This window comes from Rattus rattus, chromosome 11 (genome assembly GCF_011064425.1).
Source record: "Rattus rattus isolate New Zealand chromosome 11, Rrattus_CSIRO_v1, whole genome shotgun sequence".
Lineage (NCBI taxonomy): Eukaryota > Metazoa > Chordata > Mammalia > Rodentia > Muridae > Rattus > Rattus rattus.
The window spans coordinates 29,114,440-29,133,508 of NC_046164.1; the positions used below are offsets into that span (position 1 = coordinate 29,114,440).

General features: G+C 41.0%; 1 protein-coding gene across 2 annotated transcripts in view; it reads right to left on the bottom strand.

Annotated features, from left to right (window-relative positions):
• Window positions 1–2,224: 2,224 nt before the first annotated feature.
• The window catches only part of Corin (corin, serine peptidase), a 227,266-nt gene continuing 210,421 nt past the window's right edge, over window positions 2,225–19,069 (bottom strand). Inside the window, exons 18-22 of one of the 2 annotated variants that reach the window (XM_032916299.1) lie at window positions 18,025–18,074; window positions 17,704–17,878; window positions 5,586–5,857; window positions 3,797–3,930; window positions 2,225–2,702 (exon numbers count right to left, since the gene is read on the bottom strand). In XM_032916299.1, the coding sequence (XP_032772190.1) occupies window positions 2,508–2,702; window positions 3,797–3,930; window positions 5,586–5,857; window positions 17,704–17,878; window positions 18,025–18,074 (826 nt within the window). In that variant the 3' untranslated portion in view covers window positions 2,225–2,507. The remainder of the gene's footprint in view (window positions 2,703–3,796; window positions 3,931–5,585; window positions 5,858–17,703; window positions 17,879–18,024; window positions 18,075–19,069) is intronic. The other variant, XM_032916300.1, reaches the window with a different exon arrangement.

The following is a 19,069-nucleotide window of genomic DNA, read 5'->3' on the forward strand; positions in this document are numbered from 1 at the left end:
CTGTCCTCGTTCCTGTAACTACTCTCTGAATCTGGCTGTAATGGATGCTAGAGCTGAGAGGGAAAACACCAAGGTGTGCCTTTGTGAGAACGCTGTTTGGGCCTTTTTGTCTATGAGGGGAAAATCCCGTAGCACCGGGAATTCAGTCCTTGAGTCACTTCCCAAATAAACCTTAAAGCGATACTCATATGCAATGAAAGGTTTTAATAGAAAGATTAAAGGAATATGACAAAAGGGAATAAGAAGCAGGTCATTTTCAAAATGTGAATTATCTCTGCATAAGAATGTAGGAAGGAATTAATGTTTATGTCATGGGGCTATAATCTTGTACCTACAGCTCCAAAATCCTCCTAACTTTGCTCATAAATTAAATCCACACTCAATGTGTTGGATAAATATGAAGCTATTTATATACTTCATGCAATTATTTGTGTGTCTTGCTAAAAAGTATGGCAACATCTAATTACTTACTAATTAATTTTTTCATTAAAAAAAATAACTTCTGAAACACACTTTGTCCTACGCTGAGGAGATTTTCAGATCTCTGTAAAGCTTTTAAGATTGAATTTACAAGAGAACAACAATTTTATGCAAAACTAGCAAACCTAGTGTGGTGTGTTGTATCTTTATATTTAGAATAATTCAGTGAATTTTGAGGACTCTAAGAAAACATGTAATGAAGAATTTGGGATTATGATTTTGCTATAAAAGGTTTCTAAAGCATAGGAACACTTGCAAAAATGGACTACTAGTTCTCTTAGCAGAGTTGATGTTCTGTGAATACGCCATGAACAATTAATATTATTACAACTCATCAGACTAACCACGAAAGTGTTGCTACTTTAGAGGAGCAGGTTCCTGTGAGAGTGGGCTGTACAACACCAGGTAGCACTGTGCTATGAGAGGGATAACCACCTTCCTAGAAGTTGGTCTCTGTATTCTATCCATAGTCCTCCAGAAAAAATAAAAAAGATCCTACCAGTTCATTTGTATTTAGAATTATTTAAAATAAGTCCAATAGGTACATTTTACTGAATATAAGTTCACCAGTGCTAAAATATATTTTATTAATTATGTGCCAACAATTACAACAAAACCAACCGACGGTCTTAAACCTTCATACAGTCATGACCACAGTACAACCACTTGCTACACACTCTTTGTAACAAGTTCCAGGACAAGAGGTGAAAAACATAGAGAATAAAGGTTGAAACAATTTTTGCATTTGAACTAGCTAGAAAAAGAGTACAAAATACACATATAAAATTGCGGGTCGTCCCTGTTTGGAACACTGAGGCAGTTTGGTTGCTGGTGAAGTTTAGCAGTGCATCCTACTGTATGTTCAAAAGACGTCTGGATGTTACATCGCTGATGGCTGGCTAATTAAATTAAGTACATATGAAGGTTTCTGTTTTGAAGCTTTTTAGTGGGAAAAATACTTTTAACCACTAATTGCTTTGGAAATTGATCCCCATAAAGTGACCTAGTGCTTAAAAGCATCTCTAAAATTTTGTTTTAATTACCAATGAGGCAAAATGGCAATACCAGATGTTAGACACCAGGAGGGGGAAATTGCAAAATGTTATAGTCCATGCAACATTTTGCTACACTTTGAAGTTTAGTTCTGTAACTTTTCTGGTTAGGGTAAACACAAGCAGACTAATTTTCAGATTTAATTGGGGATGGTATACCATTTAATTTTCTTCTCTTTTTTAACTTGTGTGGTTTACAGAATGGAAAAGGTTCTCATTCATTTCCACACAGGCAAACAAATTATTTCCTCAAGGATTGACCTGGTTGTTGACAGCACAGTTATCTAAGTGATATACATCAAAAATCCCCAGGAATGGGGAAAGTCCTATGGAGATTGTCTATGACAATCTTAATTTGAATACAGAAAGCGTAGAATTATACTCACTTCTGAGTGTTAGTTTTGTTGGCTAGAGAATTTTACATTCTTGCAACTTCAACTGTCTAGATTAACACTGTGGGTCTTTTCTCTGTCTTTCATAATTTCGTCAAATTAATTAGAAGAGTATATTAAGTAATAAAAGCATGTATATTATCTTGGCTTTTTATAAATGAAAAGCCAGCTCCAAGATCAGTTCTGAAATGTGCCCCCTAAGCCACTGTGCTTGAGCAGAAACTGGAGATCAGTGAGCGTGCATCTCCGCGTGTGTTTTGTAAGAGAACGAAAAGGCACTTTCTATAACTTGTTACCATCAGCTCCAGATGTCTCTGTGGGCTGATAATTCCACACTACATTCAAGGTTAGCCTAGCAAAAGAACAAAACCTACTTTGCTCTGTGCTTTGAAAAGAATCCATGAAATTAATGAATGATAACGTTGAAAAGGATTGAAGCCTGAGGAAAACTCCTCTAACAAACAGGAGAGACCTTGTAGTGCGTGTTGAGCGTCATGTCCGTGACACGCCTGTTTGTACAGCTCTTGACAGCTTCCCGTTCAAGAGGGTCATTCTCCGTGTAGGTTTCCCACAAAGTCTCTGATTATCCTTGGGATTTCTTTTGGAGAAAGGTCTGGATATAAATTTGTCTTTCAATCCAGTCAACAAAGTAAGACACATTGCTGTACACTCCAGGTCCTAGGACTTTGGAAAAGCAGACTGAGCCCCATGAAGTTAAACCAAATAATGTCCACTGTCCTCCGGGTCGTTCACAAACCAGAGGACCACCACTGTCTCCCTGCAAGAAATAGCAACTGATGTTAGCCATGGGAGTTCAGAGGTCTAGTGGTGGGGCTATCATCCTAAGGGTACAATAAAACCCAAATCAGCTTAATTGAATTTGAAAATTTCAACAAAGTTTTCCATGGTTAGCCTGGGAGGGCATCTGTGTAAACAAAACTTTCCAATAAGCACAACGGATTCTGAGTTTTAAAGGAATTGATGCACTGAGTGAAGAGAGTCCGTTCTGTCTTGTTGTGAGGTCAGAAGACTTATATAACACACCACAAAATGTCATACATTTTTTTAAAAAATCTTTATGCATCAAACCTAATTGCCTCGACAATTTTATTGTTTAAGTTGGATTGGTCTTATAAACGTGGGAAGTACCCAAAAATGGAAAATTAAAACATCCCCAATTAATTAGTTGTACATAATGTTCTAAAATGAACCATCCCAAATACCATGCAATTGGGCTTATGATGAGCATGGTTTCTCTCCGCTGACTACGGAAATCTGAGGAGCAGTTTGATCCTCTGGAGCAAAGGAACAGCAATGTAGAAAACCCACAACCTGCTCCTCGCTTGCCTGCTACTTTGTGCTCCTGTCCATTTGAACCCCAGAAAGTCGCAGCACAATAGCTGATGACTGAGTAAACGTATGAACCCCCACCCCAGCACTGCCTATGAGGCACACTTTGAAGATTACTATGGCCATGATCCTGAGGTTGGAGGCAATGACAGGCTGGTAATCAAAATGAGGGCCATGACGTAATATCAAGCAATTGCAGACGGAAGTCCTTTCACACACTGTGGGAGCTGGGCTGTCAATGTATATTCTAATGTCGTCATGGTTATACCTGGCAATACCCTCTGGTGTCCCTCCACTGCTTAAGACAGTGGATTTGAAGCTGTGATTTCTACTTGCCCCTCATAATTAGGCTTGCCTTAGGTACCAAGTTGATCAAAGGAGATGGGCTGACCCAACCGCCTCCCGGCAATGAACAGTATTCACAAAGGTTCCTGAGAGGCCACCATGACTTGTGATGAACTATGCAAGCTCATCAAAATCATGGAGGATCCTGACTGCTGGCATAGTCAGACGGCAGCTTACCATACATGAGTCCACAGTGCCGGACTCATAGCCAGCACATATCATCCGATTGGTGATGGTCTTCATGTCAAAATAGGACTGGCACTGCTCCAGAGGAATAATGCGGACTTCCCCCTCCTGCAGCTTAAAGGGCACTGCATTCAAAAAGAAGAAAGAGAAACACACAAGAGCATAAGACTGGCAAAGGCCTGGCCAGCAAAATACAATATAAACAATATTGCAGGAATATTTTCCTAACACCTACAGAACCATACCATTTCCCTTAAATATCGTCTCAAAGGGAAGACTTACTTGAAACCCAAATTTTCTACTTAGGGCTTGACCCCTTGTCACGTGGTGTGGAAAAGAGGACTACAAGGGAGAGTTTTAGCTCAGTATATCCGTCCTGCTCTAGGATTAGAGAAAACCTGCTGACCCTCACGGGGACGGGCCCACCTCACATGTGCTCCTTTGACCTTTGTTCTGATGTGGAACCTTTCATCCTAGAGGTTGTGACAGATTTGAAAGCGACAATATCATCACTTGCTTACAATAGATAGAATATATGGCTTCTGTCTTGCCTAAAGTCTTTTAAGAATAACAGTGGCTGTCTTCAAGCAAAACCTTATAAATCTTATCCTAAAAGCCATACACATTGGAAGCCATGATGGGGAAGCATTGCTAATGATAATGATTTGGGGAAAACAAATGTGTTGTAGTACAAGTGCTACAAACCAGAGGATATCAGAGGATGACAGAGAGCGTAGCAGTCAACAGTGTGCTGCACACTAGAGGAGGCAAGGCTCAGACCATCAGCATCTTTTGGGCCACAGTACTGCTGATTCCTTGCGTAACAGTCTTATGTGTTCTAGGATCATCTCATTCCTTCTGTAGAAGGCAAGGAACTGGAATGGCCAGGATCAGTCTGATCTTCTGGGATGAATTCATCTTCCTGCTCTTCATGCTATCCCTGACTGCAGCATATGTGCCATGATACCTAACCTATTGCTATGAGCATATATAGATAGATATTTTGTGAGAACACAACTAGAGACACCATGAAGTATATTCTGCTCATTTCATTACAATGCTAATCATGGTTTTTAAAAAAGCAACATGTATAGGAATGGTGGCAAGTTCCTTTAAATTGGTGTTCTTGGGGCTAATATCAAGATGCTAGGAGGCCAATATATACCACCATTCAGAGAAGCATGGCTTGCCCCCACAGCTGACGCAACCGTTTTGTTCTCGGCTCTTATTATAAACTTTAAATAAGCCGAACTGTTTCTATGTGTTTTGTGTCTAAATCACTATGCATAAAGCCCAATGTAAGCATTTTAAATAGCTAGATATGTATCACACTTCTTCGTAGAAGGATGTGCTGCATCTGTAGATAAGAACAAATCAACTGCACAATTGAAAGTGTGACTGTGTCGCTGGACTGCAGAAATGGAGTCGCCTAATGATTCCACACAGACTCAGAGAAATTCTGCCAAGAGGTAGCCCAAACCACTGTTCTCTCTAGCAGGGATGTCTGGCAGGTCTCACCTTGCGTGACAGCTCCCAAACCTTGGTAGTAGCTCTCTGGAGAAAGAGTCAGAGCTGTGTGGAAGGATGCTTGAGTGTGCATCTCAGGAGGGCAGGTTTATATGTTATGATGGATTGTTCATGTTTGCAATTGGCTTAGACGAGCGAACACCATGTGGCTGTGTTTTTACGTGTGAAATGGGAAACGGTAGCCAAAGTCTAAAAGCAACCCCAGTGCTTTTCGTTGCTGAGTGGGCAATCGTGGCTGGTGACACTCACTTACTTTTATTGCCCATGTGGCCCCAGCCTGTGATGTAGCAGTATGTATCTGGTTCTAGGAACTCCCTGGGGCTGGGTAGGCAAACAGGTCTGACGTAGCTTGTCTCATTGATATCATCACTCAGCTCCACCACGCTGATGTCATAGTCTACCACCGCTCGACTGTAACGGGGATGTAGCAGGATGGTCTTCACAAAGCGGGTCTGCATGAAGCCTGACGGATGGTCCAGGTTGTTTATGCCAAATACTACTTTCCAGACATCAGCATCCTCTCTCCTAGAAACAAACCAAGAGTACCTTCAACTCTATCTGCTTTGATTGTACATGCTTTTACAAGTAACTTTTGTATAAATTTTGTTTAAATGGCTGTTCCCATGCTGCCTCCTAACACGTTCACATGAAAAGTGCCCCCGAAGTGGCCTGAGGAATGATTAACTGAGTATTATTATATGCGGAAGCAAAGCTCAGACTTCTGTCATTTCTTTAATTATTTTTTTAAAAAATATGGATGCTTCATAAATTTTCATGCCGTCCTTTTGCAGAGCTGTGATAGTCTCCCAATTCTAGTAGCAAGCACTCAGCTGTCCTGAATAGGACATTCTTGAAAATAGAACTTGTTTGGCCTTAGGGGCAGACAGCTGTCTGATGACATAAGAATGATAATTAGAAGTTAAGAGAAAGAGAGAGAAGCAAGAAAAATGTGCCAAGACTAAGAGTTTCTCCCAAGAGAGAACGAATCCTTCAGGGAAGCATCAGGTTCTCAGGGCAGCTATTTGCGAGGTTTTAAATGCCTACTTACAAACCCAGCAGTCAATCTCAGGTCCCATTTTGGAAGAGCATTTGTCTTCAATATTTTAGGCAATTTTCACCTTCAAATTAGCTTTCTTCTCCAAGTTTACAAGTCTTATCAGTCTTAGGAACTTCCTACAATCTCATGGGTTGCTCCTTGCCCTTTGCCCATCTTTTCGCCTGGGTCCTTCTCCCACCCTCCTGGTGTCAATGTTGACATGCTCTGAGACCCCCTCCCCAGCATTCTCTATGCATGCCACACTCCCCTGATGAGTCTTGAAAGTATATCACAAGCTCTATTCTCTGACTTGAGTCACAAACTTGATCCACTTGTCTATTAAACACAGTCATGTGCATGTTGGGTAACAGCCAAGATTTGTCAAGGGCAGTCCATATGATTAGTGATGTTCAGAAATTTTGGAAGTCAAGGACCTTCAATTACCAGTGACTAACTGAATAATTTTTCTCAAACCCAGTACTGGGGGCAACAGAAAGGCCTCTTCACTCCTGCTTTCAATGTGTATCCTGAACCTGGCCATCCCACCTTCTTCATTGTTCTCTGCTTATGAACCTGCTTTAATTTCCTTCTCATGGTTTTCACTGATACCAGGGATATTTGATGTTAATCGATCTCTTTGTCTCCTCTCCATCTTGCCTCTCCCACCCTCACTGAGTTTTATTATCAGTGAAAACAAGAACTGTGTTAGTTACTTTTCACATTGCTGTGGCCATACTACAAGCACAGCTTAAATGAGGAGAGATTCCTTTTGGTTCATAGTCCCAGAGGATTTCAGTCCACTGCCATAAGGAAGCCATGGTGGCAAGTGTGTGTGGTGAAGGCTCTTCACAATATTGTGGCACAGAAAGCAGAGAGCAAGGGTGGAACTAGAGGCCCAGCTGTAATGTTCAAAGCCCCACCCACTTCTAGATCCTAACTCCTAATGAGTCCACAGCCTTCCAGTACAGCACTATGTTCTGGGATACAAATGTCCAAAATACAAGTCTAGGGGGTGTCTTAGTTTAGTTACTCGACAGTTACTTTACTGTACATTTGCAATTTGTTTTAAAGAAAATGATGTCAAACCTTCAAGAATGATGTCATGGATTGGACACAATGGATACAGATAAATTACAAATTTTCTAGGCCAAGCATTGTGCTAGAGATGACAAACAAGAAAGGTATGACCTCTGCCTATATAAATTGGACGACTAAGTGAAGCTGGCCAATGCATGAAATGACTATAATAAGTTGGAGGAAGTGTTATGTCCTGGGCATGACAAGATAATGTTACAAAATGATGTTTCATTACACGATGCGGTCACTCAAAGTGCATGCTCCCCCCCCCCCCCGTCTTCTCCCTTTCTCCATCTGTGTGCTCCTCCCCACCCCTTCCTGGTCTACAGGAATAAGTCTGCATGTCCATTGAGGAAATGTAATATTCACATGGGATTTTATTGTTTAAGACATCTGAAATCAACAATATTTTTCCAATTGATTTATTAAATGCCTCGTTAGAAGCTTCTTACCCCGGAACCACAACTTAGCTTTAGTCACTGCAACAATTTGCCCTCTGCTTCAGTCATAAGCAATATTTAAAGTAATTAAACATTCTTAATTATTTGTAATAAAATGCAACAACACCAAAAGTCAGCATTTAGTCAATTATAGTGGGGTTAGTTTAAGTCCAACGTCTGTAAAACACAGGGGTCCGTAAAACCAAAAACTGTTACTAAGTTACATTAAGTCTTGCTACACAGCCTAGCATCCTTACAGCGTTAATAGCCATCAAGAACAAGAAGGGGGAAGAGTAGATAGAATTTGTCTTTTCTGTTTTGTTCACATGATATGAAATACCAAGTGCTTCTTCAGGTTTTCCTTCCACTGCTGTGGAAAAGAGAACCGAGAGAGTAGAAAGGGCTTCGGAAGTGAAGGAGAGGTGTGGGAATGGCAGATTGACCCCACTGTGTAAACCAGTCACCTTTCATGTGGTAAACATGGCTTGAGACATACTGAGCATGCATTGGAAAAATGAGTCAGGGATGAGGGCAGAGACAGCAGAGATAGGCTCAGGCTTTTGGCTGGAGAAGACACAGGGGAAGAGTTCTAGGCTACATGGATGCCACATGAATCTACTATCAGTAAAAAAAGTACTCATTGACAAGCACAGGAGCAGGACGTGCTAATAAAATTAAAAGGGAAAATCAGGACACAACGAGCCAAGTATATGAATATAAAATCCACAACATAAGGAAGAGAACTTTCTGTTTGTATGCCAAACCTCGAAACAGCATCAAAGAGAAGGTCAGCATACTTAGGGATCCTTGTGCAGATCCTCTTTGGTTCTAAGAGCCAAGGGGATTGCTCTGATGCAAAGTGCTCACTCTGTAAGCACAAGGACCTGAATTAGATCCCCAGAACTCACACTAGCAAAAATATGGTCATGTGCATCTGTTAACTCATCCGGGAAGGGGACAATAGAAAGACAGGTCTCTGGGTTTGATGATGAGCTAACCTACTCTACTTGACAAATTCCAGACCACTGAGAGACCATTCAAGCAAAGATACATGCCACTTGAGGAATGATGCCAGAAGTTAACCTCTGCCCCCTCCTGACACGTACATGACTGCGCACATGCGCGCGCGCGCGCACACACACACACATACACACACACACACACACACACACACACACACACACACACACACACACACACACACAGCTTTTGTTCTACCATTGAGTGCTCAGGCTCAAGTCGAGCCAATGGCTCCAATGACCCGGAATGAAAATTATGCCAGGAATCTGTTAGCTGACATTTTTCTCCTTTCATTCTTCCTGCACATACATTTTGTACAGCTCACATTTAAAGTCAAATGTATCCATGCCTATACTGTTATTTCATATGAATACATGTTACAAATGAGACAGATGAGGTGATGTAATTTCGACGTTCAAGTCTCCAGCTATGAACTCTATAGGGAAATCTAGTGACTTGCATGTGTCATATGAACTGTAGCACCTGCCTCTGGGCAGAGTAACCCGTCACTTTGGTTTGCTAGTCACAAAATTCAACTCTAGTATTTAGACATGAAAATATGACTTAATTCTGCTAGTCAAATGCACCTTGAAGTTTTTATTCTTTATGGTGTTGGAGGTTGAGCCCAGGGCTTTGGGCATGCTAGCAATCACTCTACCAATGGCCATGCCCCTCCGTCTTATCTACTCAGATTTATAACTGTTTGTCATCTTTATACTCTTTAAGACACAAAATGTCCAACCCTCTGCTGTTTCTAGTTTGGGTTTGACTATTTTATATGAACTCTACTTTGCCTACTTATCAAAAGCAAATCAATACATATAAATAACAGGTATAATAAAATCCATCCCGCATTACATGACTTACCCAGCACAGCTAGCTGCCTGGTGATCTGGAGGCCATTCTGAAAGTAACAAAATTTGCACTCAGGAAAGACACATACTGCTGTCCTACAAATCTTAGGAAACTCTATTTTTTTTTTATTAACTTGAGTATTTCTTATATACATTTCAATGTTATTCCCTTTCCCGGTTTCGGGCAACATCCCCTCCCTCCCCTTCCTTATGGTGTTCCTCCCAACCCTCCCCCCCATTGCTGCCCTCTCCCCAACAGTCTAGTTCACTGGGGGTTCAGTCTTAGCAGGACCCAGGGCTTCCCCTTCCACTGGTGCTCTTACTATGATATTCATTGCAACCTCTAGGTCAGAGTCCAGGGTCAGTCCAAATCTTTGGGTAGTGGCATCCCTAGTATTGCTGTACATATGGGGTCTCGAGCTCCTTCAAGCTCTTCCAGTTCTTTCTCTGATTCCTTCAACAGGGTCCTGTTCTCAGTTCAGTGGTTTCCTGCTGATCTGTATTTGCTGTATTCTGGCCTCAGGAAGCGATCTGCATTCAAATCATCTGTCTTGAATTTGTTCTAAAGGGTAATTCAAGCATTTGGGCTAATAGCCACTTATCAATGAGTACATACATGTATGTCTTTCTGTGATTGGGTTAGCTCACAGGATGATAGTTTCAGTTCAACCATTTGCCTGTCCATTGTTTTTTGATAGCTGGAAATATTCCACTGTGTAGATGTAACTTTTCTTATTTCCTCTGTTGAAGGGCATCTGTTCTTTTCCAGCTTCTGGCTATTATAAATAAGGCTACATGAACATATTGTGTCTTAGTATTTTAAAATTGTTGTCTGCAGAAAGGGTGCCCAGAATTTAGACTAGGATGGTTGCAAAGTAAATGCAGGAAGAGGCAGGTGTAAGTTATTGAGGAAAGTGTGACAGGCAGCCACCTTCCACCTCTTTTTTTTTTAAGATTTATTTATTATTTATATGAATACACTGTCACTGTCTACAGACGCACCAGAAGAGGGCATCAGCTCTCATTACAGATGGTTGTGAGCCACCATGTGGTTGCTGGGAATTGAACTCGCGACCTCTGGAAGAGCAGTCAGTGCTCTTAACCGCTGAGCCATCTCTCCAGCCCCCACCTTCCACCTCTTGCTGTCAGCTAATCACTGTCCGGATGAAATGGAAGACCAAATATGTAGATTTGATGCAAAACATCCAGGTTCAAAGGTTGGATAAAGGGTTAAAAGCAAATTAGATCCACAGTCTAGCTTACTCATCTGTTTATGAGCCCTGTAATTTTCTGAGCATTTTCACACATTAATTCAAGAACTCCTCGTCTTATTTGCTATGAGAGGTGCATCGCTTATTTAATGGTGAGTCCCATAAGTCATAGAGACAGTAATCTAATTAGTGGGGTCAGAAAGGCAGTCCTTTGAACACCTACACCACACAGTTTCTGGTAAGCCTTGAGGCAATGAAAAGCATCCATAGATATCAGCTGAGGTGCTGAGGAAAGAAAAACTTGTCAGGTGAATGGAAAGTCATTTGTAGGTAATACGATGGCAGATGACAAGGGAAATACTGTCATATGGAGTGTGGTAGAAGTCAGTCAGTAGGGTAAAACTATAGAAATTGGAGAGCTTTGTAAGACAAGGATCCAGAAATCTAAAACAGAAAGGCCTAAACACATACATACATACATACATACATACATACATACACACACAAACACACATATTACATATATTTGTGTAAATACATATATATGTATTTGTATATATGTCCTAGACTTTGCAGTTAGACTTGAGAGGGTTTTGACAAGGGATGGATGGAGAAAGGAAGAAAGAAGGAAGGAAGGAAGAAGGAAGGAAGGAAGGAAGGAAAACAGGCATCATAAAGTCACATAGTCCCATAGCTAGTAACATTAAGCAGAAATAGTAGCATTCACTGTATATATTCTGCCACCACAAATGATCACAGTAATTTGGGAAAAGAATCATCTGCACATTTATGTGACCACAGATGGATCTGAGTATGGCGAAATTGGAGTCTGTCACAGAGTGTCACGAAACTACAGCAATTATCAAAAGTCTTATCCATAAAATGAGTTGGAGTTTGTTTCAAAGAAAAAGCATGGGAAATGGAGAGGGCTCCCGTGAAAGGAGGGAAAGTGCTCTCTGTTCTAGATCGTTCCATCTAAATAGATAACTTAATAGATAACTAGAGCCAAGCAGAACATTCTGTCTACAAACCCACCCCACTCCACGCCTCCATTCAACAACGACATGCAGCCAGCATCAATGAAATTGATCTTCTATGGGATTAATATATGTGTGTTTAAAACACTGAAGTACCAAACTGATGGACAGTTCAAAACACAGGAGGAGCCCACGAGAGACCACTGATCATCTAGCTGATCACTGAAAGACAGGAGCAATCAATCAATAGCCATGTAAATTAGAATAATTAAATGAATATCTTTTCTAAGCAGTAAAGTGTGTATGTGTGCGCACATGCGTGTGTGTGTGTGTGTGTGTGTGTGTGTGTGTGTGTGTGTGTGTGTGTTAGTAGTAGCAATGATAATTGATTGGAAGGAAAGGTAAGAGGGACAGGAAATTTATATTTGCTCAAACATGGCATTTAATCAGATCAGTAACTTAAGACAAGAAAGCCAACCGGTGGCCCTGGAGCACTCAGTTTCCCAAGATAGGTGAAGACAAGAAAAGAGAAAATGGTAGGTCATGGAAACAAGATGAAGGCTGAAGGCTCTTCCACTATTCTAGAGGGAAAATAGAGACCGTTATTCCAAGAAAGACGCAGTGATTCGATGGTAAGGGGCATCCGTGAAAACTCACCTCTGGCCTTGGCAAGGGGGAAGTCATTACCAGACTCCAGTCGGCATCGTTCTTTGCTGGCCTTGGTGACAGCCCAGCCACCACTGGCTAAGGAGACCCTGAGATAGGCATGGAGAGGGCAACTATTGCAGACATCTTAGGTGTCTCCCGGGGAACAGCGATCAACATGGAGCAAGAGTTGAAGACGGAAGTGAAGTAAGGAGAGGGTGTTCTATGGCGGTGATATTAAGGCACCGATGTGAGAGGATCCATTCAGCTCCCAGGGAGTAAGTGATGCAGAGCAGAAATGATGCTTTGAGGAGTGAAGTCTGTGAGGGACATGATTGTTCTTAGTGGGAGGGGCACATCACCCACCACAATGAAAGGCAAAATAAGAAATATGACCAAAGACACAAAGTAAATTTAGGAACAAGGGGTTAAGACGTGACGAATCGGGGTTGGGATTTAGCTCAGTGGTAGAGCGCTTGCCTAGGGAAGCGCAGGCCCTGTTCGGTCCCCAGCTCCGAAAAAAAAAAAAAAAACGTGATGAATCATAAGACTGTATCTATATCATGATACGTGGAATGAGATCAGAAGAGGGTGATGATTTGCTGAGACAAAAACTGTCAAATAATTAACTGTCTCTTAGGGTGAAAACTGGCTTCACTCTGAGTGTCCATTGCATGAGTTAGATGCTCGTTTGAGGTTCACAATCGTGCATTTGACATGAGCTCGGTTAGCAATTGGGTGCATGATATCCTGTAACAACGGTCAACCTTTCTATCCCAGGGGTACTGTACCAGAACAGCAAATGATAACACCGGAAGCAGTAAGTCTGCCTCTTCTGTTCTGAAGGCTTCTCACTGCACAGCCATTCTTTTCCCATTTCAACATTGACAAATTTAACTGGCCTAGAGTTTTCTTTTAATCGAAAAGCATAAGAGGAGCATTTAGTATTAGAAGTTCCAGAAACTATGGAGATTGATTGGTAATTCAGACCAACTACTATCTATATTATAAACATTTTCTTTAATGGACAAGAGTATTTTAGAGGTTGCAGAACAGTGGTGAGCGTGAAGCCAGGTTCCAGGCACCTGGGAGTTTTTAAAACCACATTAGCTTACACTTTAATAACATCGAGAATACCATAAAGGAAGTGTGGTTCCAAACATGAGTTCTGTGTTCATAAACATTATTACTCATGGGAATGTACCAAATCCTGCTAGAACATGAGCTAGAAAAATAAACTATGAATGGCTGACCTTGTTCATAAGCACCAAGATGAAGGGGTAATCCTAAGGATATAACACAGGTCTTGGTAATTCCCTTCCTGAGTGAATTATAAAACTGTCAGATCAGCAGAGTCAAGACATTAAGAGCACGCTTTGTTCTGTGACAAATAAGAGAAGGAACTTTCTCAACTTAGATGGAAAGATTCTCAGGGGTTATTAAATATCCAGTTGATGTTGGAAGTCAGACATAACACAAATATTTATTTATTTATTTATTTATTTGTGTGACTCTGTTCTCTGTTCTTAAGTACAAGGAGACAACATTGTGACTACAAGTCTGACTAGAAGATGAGAGTGTTGGTGTTCTTGTCAAAGAACAGATGTGATACACCTATAGGACTCTAAACATTGTGGAAAGAGAAAGGAAGCTAGGTAATATAGACAGAAATGCAGACACACAGCCAACATTCTAGACTGACTGGTGTGGTAGAACTCAAGACACGGGTGACAGAACGGGATTAAAGAGATGGGCAGGATGTCAGCTTTCCATACACGCTTCCTGGAAAGGAATTAGATGCTTTGATAGCCGCTCACTGTGGCCTGGCCCAGGAAGTTCATCCTTCAGTTCTTCAAGGGTGAAGGGAGTGAGGTAATTGCCTGTTAAATTACCACTGCATGTGAAAGTCTTTTCCTCCCTAGAACCTTTGAAGTTGAATTGGTATTGAGGAATATGGAGCTCTATCTGGTCAACTTAGTATCTCATGGTTTTAATTTTTGTTTGGTATCTTTAAATACCTCTCCATGGAAATGAAGGCAAATTGTCTTTCCTTTCCCACCAATATAATTAAAAGAGACAGGATGAAAAGGCTCACAGATGGCTCGTATTTTGCCTGGCCAAAGTACGGATCAGGATAGGAAGTAAATCCCAATCATTGCAGCAATTGATGGCCCCAGCAGAGAACAGGCGTGAAAATGAAAAGTTCTGAAAAGCTGGCCGTGCCACTTGTGAGACCATAAAACAAAATTAGGTTATGACTATGCAATCAAAATGGACTTTTTAAAAGTTGGGCAATTTCTAACCTCATTTGGGTGAGCAGGCCCTTCTTGACAGCACTGTTAAATTTGGGATTCTACAAAATCTCTTGAAGATCTTTGGTATCTTTCCATGTCACGAACTATAAACACACACACTTATTCCTTCTTAAAGCTTCCTTCCCTACTCTATAGATCCTCCAGTGCCGGAGGAAACTTTGATACCACATGTAGAGACGGCAAGAGCAGCCCATAAACTTGAATTAATAAGCACATTAGCACTGTTGCTCCCTTAAAAACCTGTGGATTCATTTAGGTAATCACCTTTGATGAATGCAGTTTGCTAGAGTGATCTTCTGTTTGTTGTGGACTACAAACTAGAAATGTAAAAGACATCTGAAAACATCTGGCCCCTTCTACAGCAAGAACATTACAGTGCATTTCTAGACATACTCTAGATCATTCTGGGTCTCACATATGAAAATTCTCAAGAAAAGGCATTGGTTTTATACTTACATACTAGTTTTCCCCAATAGAGTGACCAAATGTTATCACATTTTTTCATTTGTTATAATTTGCTACATATTCTGAATATACATTTAAATGTCTGTCTCCTTTGTTGGTTGGAATTGTCCAAGAGACTTCCCAAATATTGTAGGCTTGCTGTTGCCCTTGTAACTCCCAGAGGTGGAGGGCCTTGCACTTCAGACATACTTCCATGTCTCCTAGTTGGATCTGATTTGAAATATTAGTTTTAAAAATATCAGAAAATAATATGCAAACTTCTAAAGGTGGGACGTAACCAAAAGCACTTTGTCCCTGTGAACCACAACAATAACCAGTCTGGAACAGTAGCCTTAAGGACACTATAGTAGTCCACACACAATAGCAGTACCCAACAGCTCTCTAATTAGTCTTAAAATCCATTCAACAAAAAGAAAGTTATGGCTAGTGCTGGAACCCTAGCCAACTAGCTAGGACTGGTGAAGTCATAGATCTTGGAGAACTTATAGCCACCTCTTTTCTAAACCAGCACAATCCCTAACTACCTTCTAAGTATTTGTTCTTGTGCCTGCATTTAAGTTTATTTCTCACAAACCTCATAAAAGAAACTTCTCTTTGCAACTGACAGGGACCATTACAGAAAACTACAATCAATCAAGTGCAGAGTTGTGGAGCTCGGCCTCCAATGATACATCTATAACACATCACATTCACCTAAGGGTCAGGGATCATTGCAGAATGGGTGATAGAAAGATTATAAGAGAATCAAGGAGTTTTCTATGAAATTGGGTCTCCTAGAAATGTCAGAGAAGTCAGACCCATGAAGACTCACTAATATGGTTGACTAAACATGTCCTGAACAGTGGCAACACTAATAGACATGCTAATGTGGATAAAGTAAGAAAAGTCTAGGTGACCTCAACCCTAGACAAGGAACTACAGGCAACTAAGGAATGCTGAGAATGGAAGAAACAGTCTTCCCCAGGGAAGAGCATACCAGTTGGTTATCTAATATTAAACTGTCAACCCTGAAAACATCAAAATACAAATAATGCTGTAGAATGAACGCATAGTATTTATGTATTTAAGAATATACACATATATGTGTAATAACATCTAAAGAAAAAGAAGCCATGAATTTGAAAGAGCAAGATTGGTACATGAGTGACTCTAGAGGCAGGAAAGGGAGGGGGGATGATTTAACTATATTACAATCTCAAATAAAATGACTGAAAAAAGTCTGTCTTCCTACCAAGCTCCTCAAGGACCACAGGTAGCATCCATGTCTGTGACCCCTGTGTAGAGCTCAGTGTTTCCTCAGCCTCCTCTAGAAGCAATAGCGCCCATAGGATGCTAGAATTACAGGAGAGAGTTTCACCCCAGCATTGTTATAATAACATAAATTGAATCTCAAATGTTCATCAACTGATGACCAATAGAAAATATATACAAGTCTATACAGAATAGTACTTAGCCTCCAAAACATGTATTAGCACTTTAAAAATGGGATGGCCTAGAGGGATGGCCATGGCATATTACCAAAAGGGAAAAGAATCGATGATGTACAAAGTATGATTTCAAGTAGTAAAATTCAACAGTGACAACATGTGAACAGTTGGATGTGTTTGGCGTCATGGAGAGATGGTCATCAGGTTGGAACAGGGGTTACGTCCAGAACGATGGGGAAGTGACAGAAAGGAAGCACAGAGGAACTGGATAAAGCCAGCAAAGTGCGAGTATATACAGACCATAATGCTAATGGGCATTGCACAGGGCACACTTGCGGCAATATTGTTTTTAAAGATACATACACCTTTCTCAGTTTTCCTAGTTGCTGCCAAGCATGGTTCCTACGACTTTAAATAGACTCCCTTCCTGCACACACAAATCTGAGGGGTAGATATTGTTAGGACAAAGACTTGGTTCTGGATCTTTGAGAAACCTAACACAAATATTGTACCTTTAGTTCTTCTTCCCAACCACCTGCAAGCTGTTCATCTGAACTTCAATGTGTAGCTTTAAAACAAACCATTTCCATGTATATTCACATGTCTGTAAAACACTTAAGATGTGCAGAACAGGGGCTGAACTGCAGTGGCTGAGAAATCAGACTTCTGACCTCCCTCCTTAGCACATACATTCTAAGCACCATATAGCTATTGGTCATCAGTGAGTGGAAGACCAGAAGAGCAGAAAGAGCTCCACTGATAGACTCTTTTCATTCTCCTGGGAATAAGAATGGCTATGATAATTGAGTTCAAATGACTTCAAGAAGTTACATACACCACTGAGAATTCCCAAGTGCCAAGTGGTAAAACCCAGGCAATTGTAAAATGAATCGTTGCAACCTACCCTTCAAAGCAATGGGCAACTGTCAGGACCCACTTCTTGGCAATGAGGACACAGCCACAGATATGTCCACTGGGTTCACTCTGCAGAGAACACTGCCACGGCCACCTCCCAGGACGACTAGTCCGACCCCCAAGGATCCTCTTGTTCATCCGGGCAGCAGGGCGGCGACCACAGTCTAACAAGGATCAGAAATCATAGTCCATGAATCGTTTGCAAATCCAAGTAGATGCTGAGCTCTGGCTGTCTTGCGTAACTGCTCCTGTTTCCCAGGAGCCAGCACAGTTATATACGTCTTATCCCATGCAACACCAGCAATCTCACCTTGCTTGGTACACAGAAGGGAAATCTCACTTCCACTTGGGCAGGACCGCCTAGGTTTGGAAACATAAAATGTTATAATGTTAAGTTATATGCTTACTGTTTACCTGAAGCACGTTATCCATGTTATGAAGCATAGGGTCCACCGTCAGAGGAGTTCATACTCTCTGAGTACAGTTGTCTTATAGCAAGACGTCTCGGGGCACAAGTGTGGTCAGAGACCACTTTGGAAGCATATACACTACCTGTTTCATGTTATTTGATATCATAACAAGATATCACATTTGTGGAAAGAGAAATTCTTATCATGAAACTTCTTACATCATCTTAGTTGATAGAATCTATGGTGAAGGATGAAAAGGCCAAATACCTCCCCACCTCCATCCTCCAAAAATCCTGAGATGTAGACTGAGAGGTAGAAAATATTACTCTGCATTTTAAAATAGAAGGTCAAGGACAAAAGATATGTAAACTGAAAAAAAAATCTTGCCCAGACTATCAAAGTTAAACTGTGGTTATAGGAAGAGATGACAGGACAAAGTGAGCTTGAATTTATTATCTATAATCCCAGGGGGCACGGCTAGAACTAGTAGGTACTCATAATTGGAAGTGGCCTTACTGGCCTCCCTAAGTATGAAACTGTAGGCAAACTTTCTTTCTCTCTCTCTCTCTCTCTCTCTCTCTCTCTTTCGTGTGTGTGGATGAACAAAAGAATTCAGTTTAGGCTAAGTTAAATGGTAGTCAGCAAACAATTTTCCATCCATCAAAAGTTTTCTTCAGGGGTTGGGGATTTAGCTCAGTGGTAGAGCGCTTGCCTAGGAAGCGCAAGGCCATGGGTTCAGTCCCCAGCTCCGAAAAAAAGAACCAAAAAAAAAAAAAAGTTTTCTTCATCATGTAAATTACAAACACATAAGGCTTGTTGGAACTTGTAAAAATATACTATTAATCCTTTATTTCTCCTAGCAAAAGAAATCAACCTTTATATATATACCACTTCCATGCACCATAAATCTTCCCTTTTGAAAATGTACTGTATTTTCATTTTTAA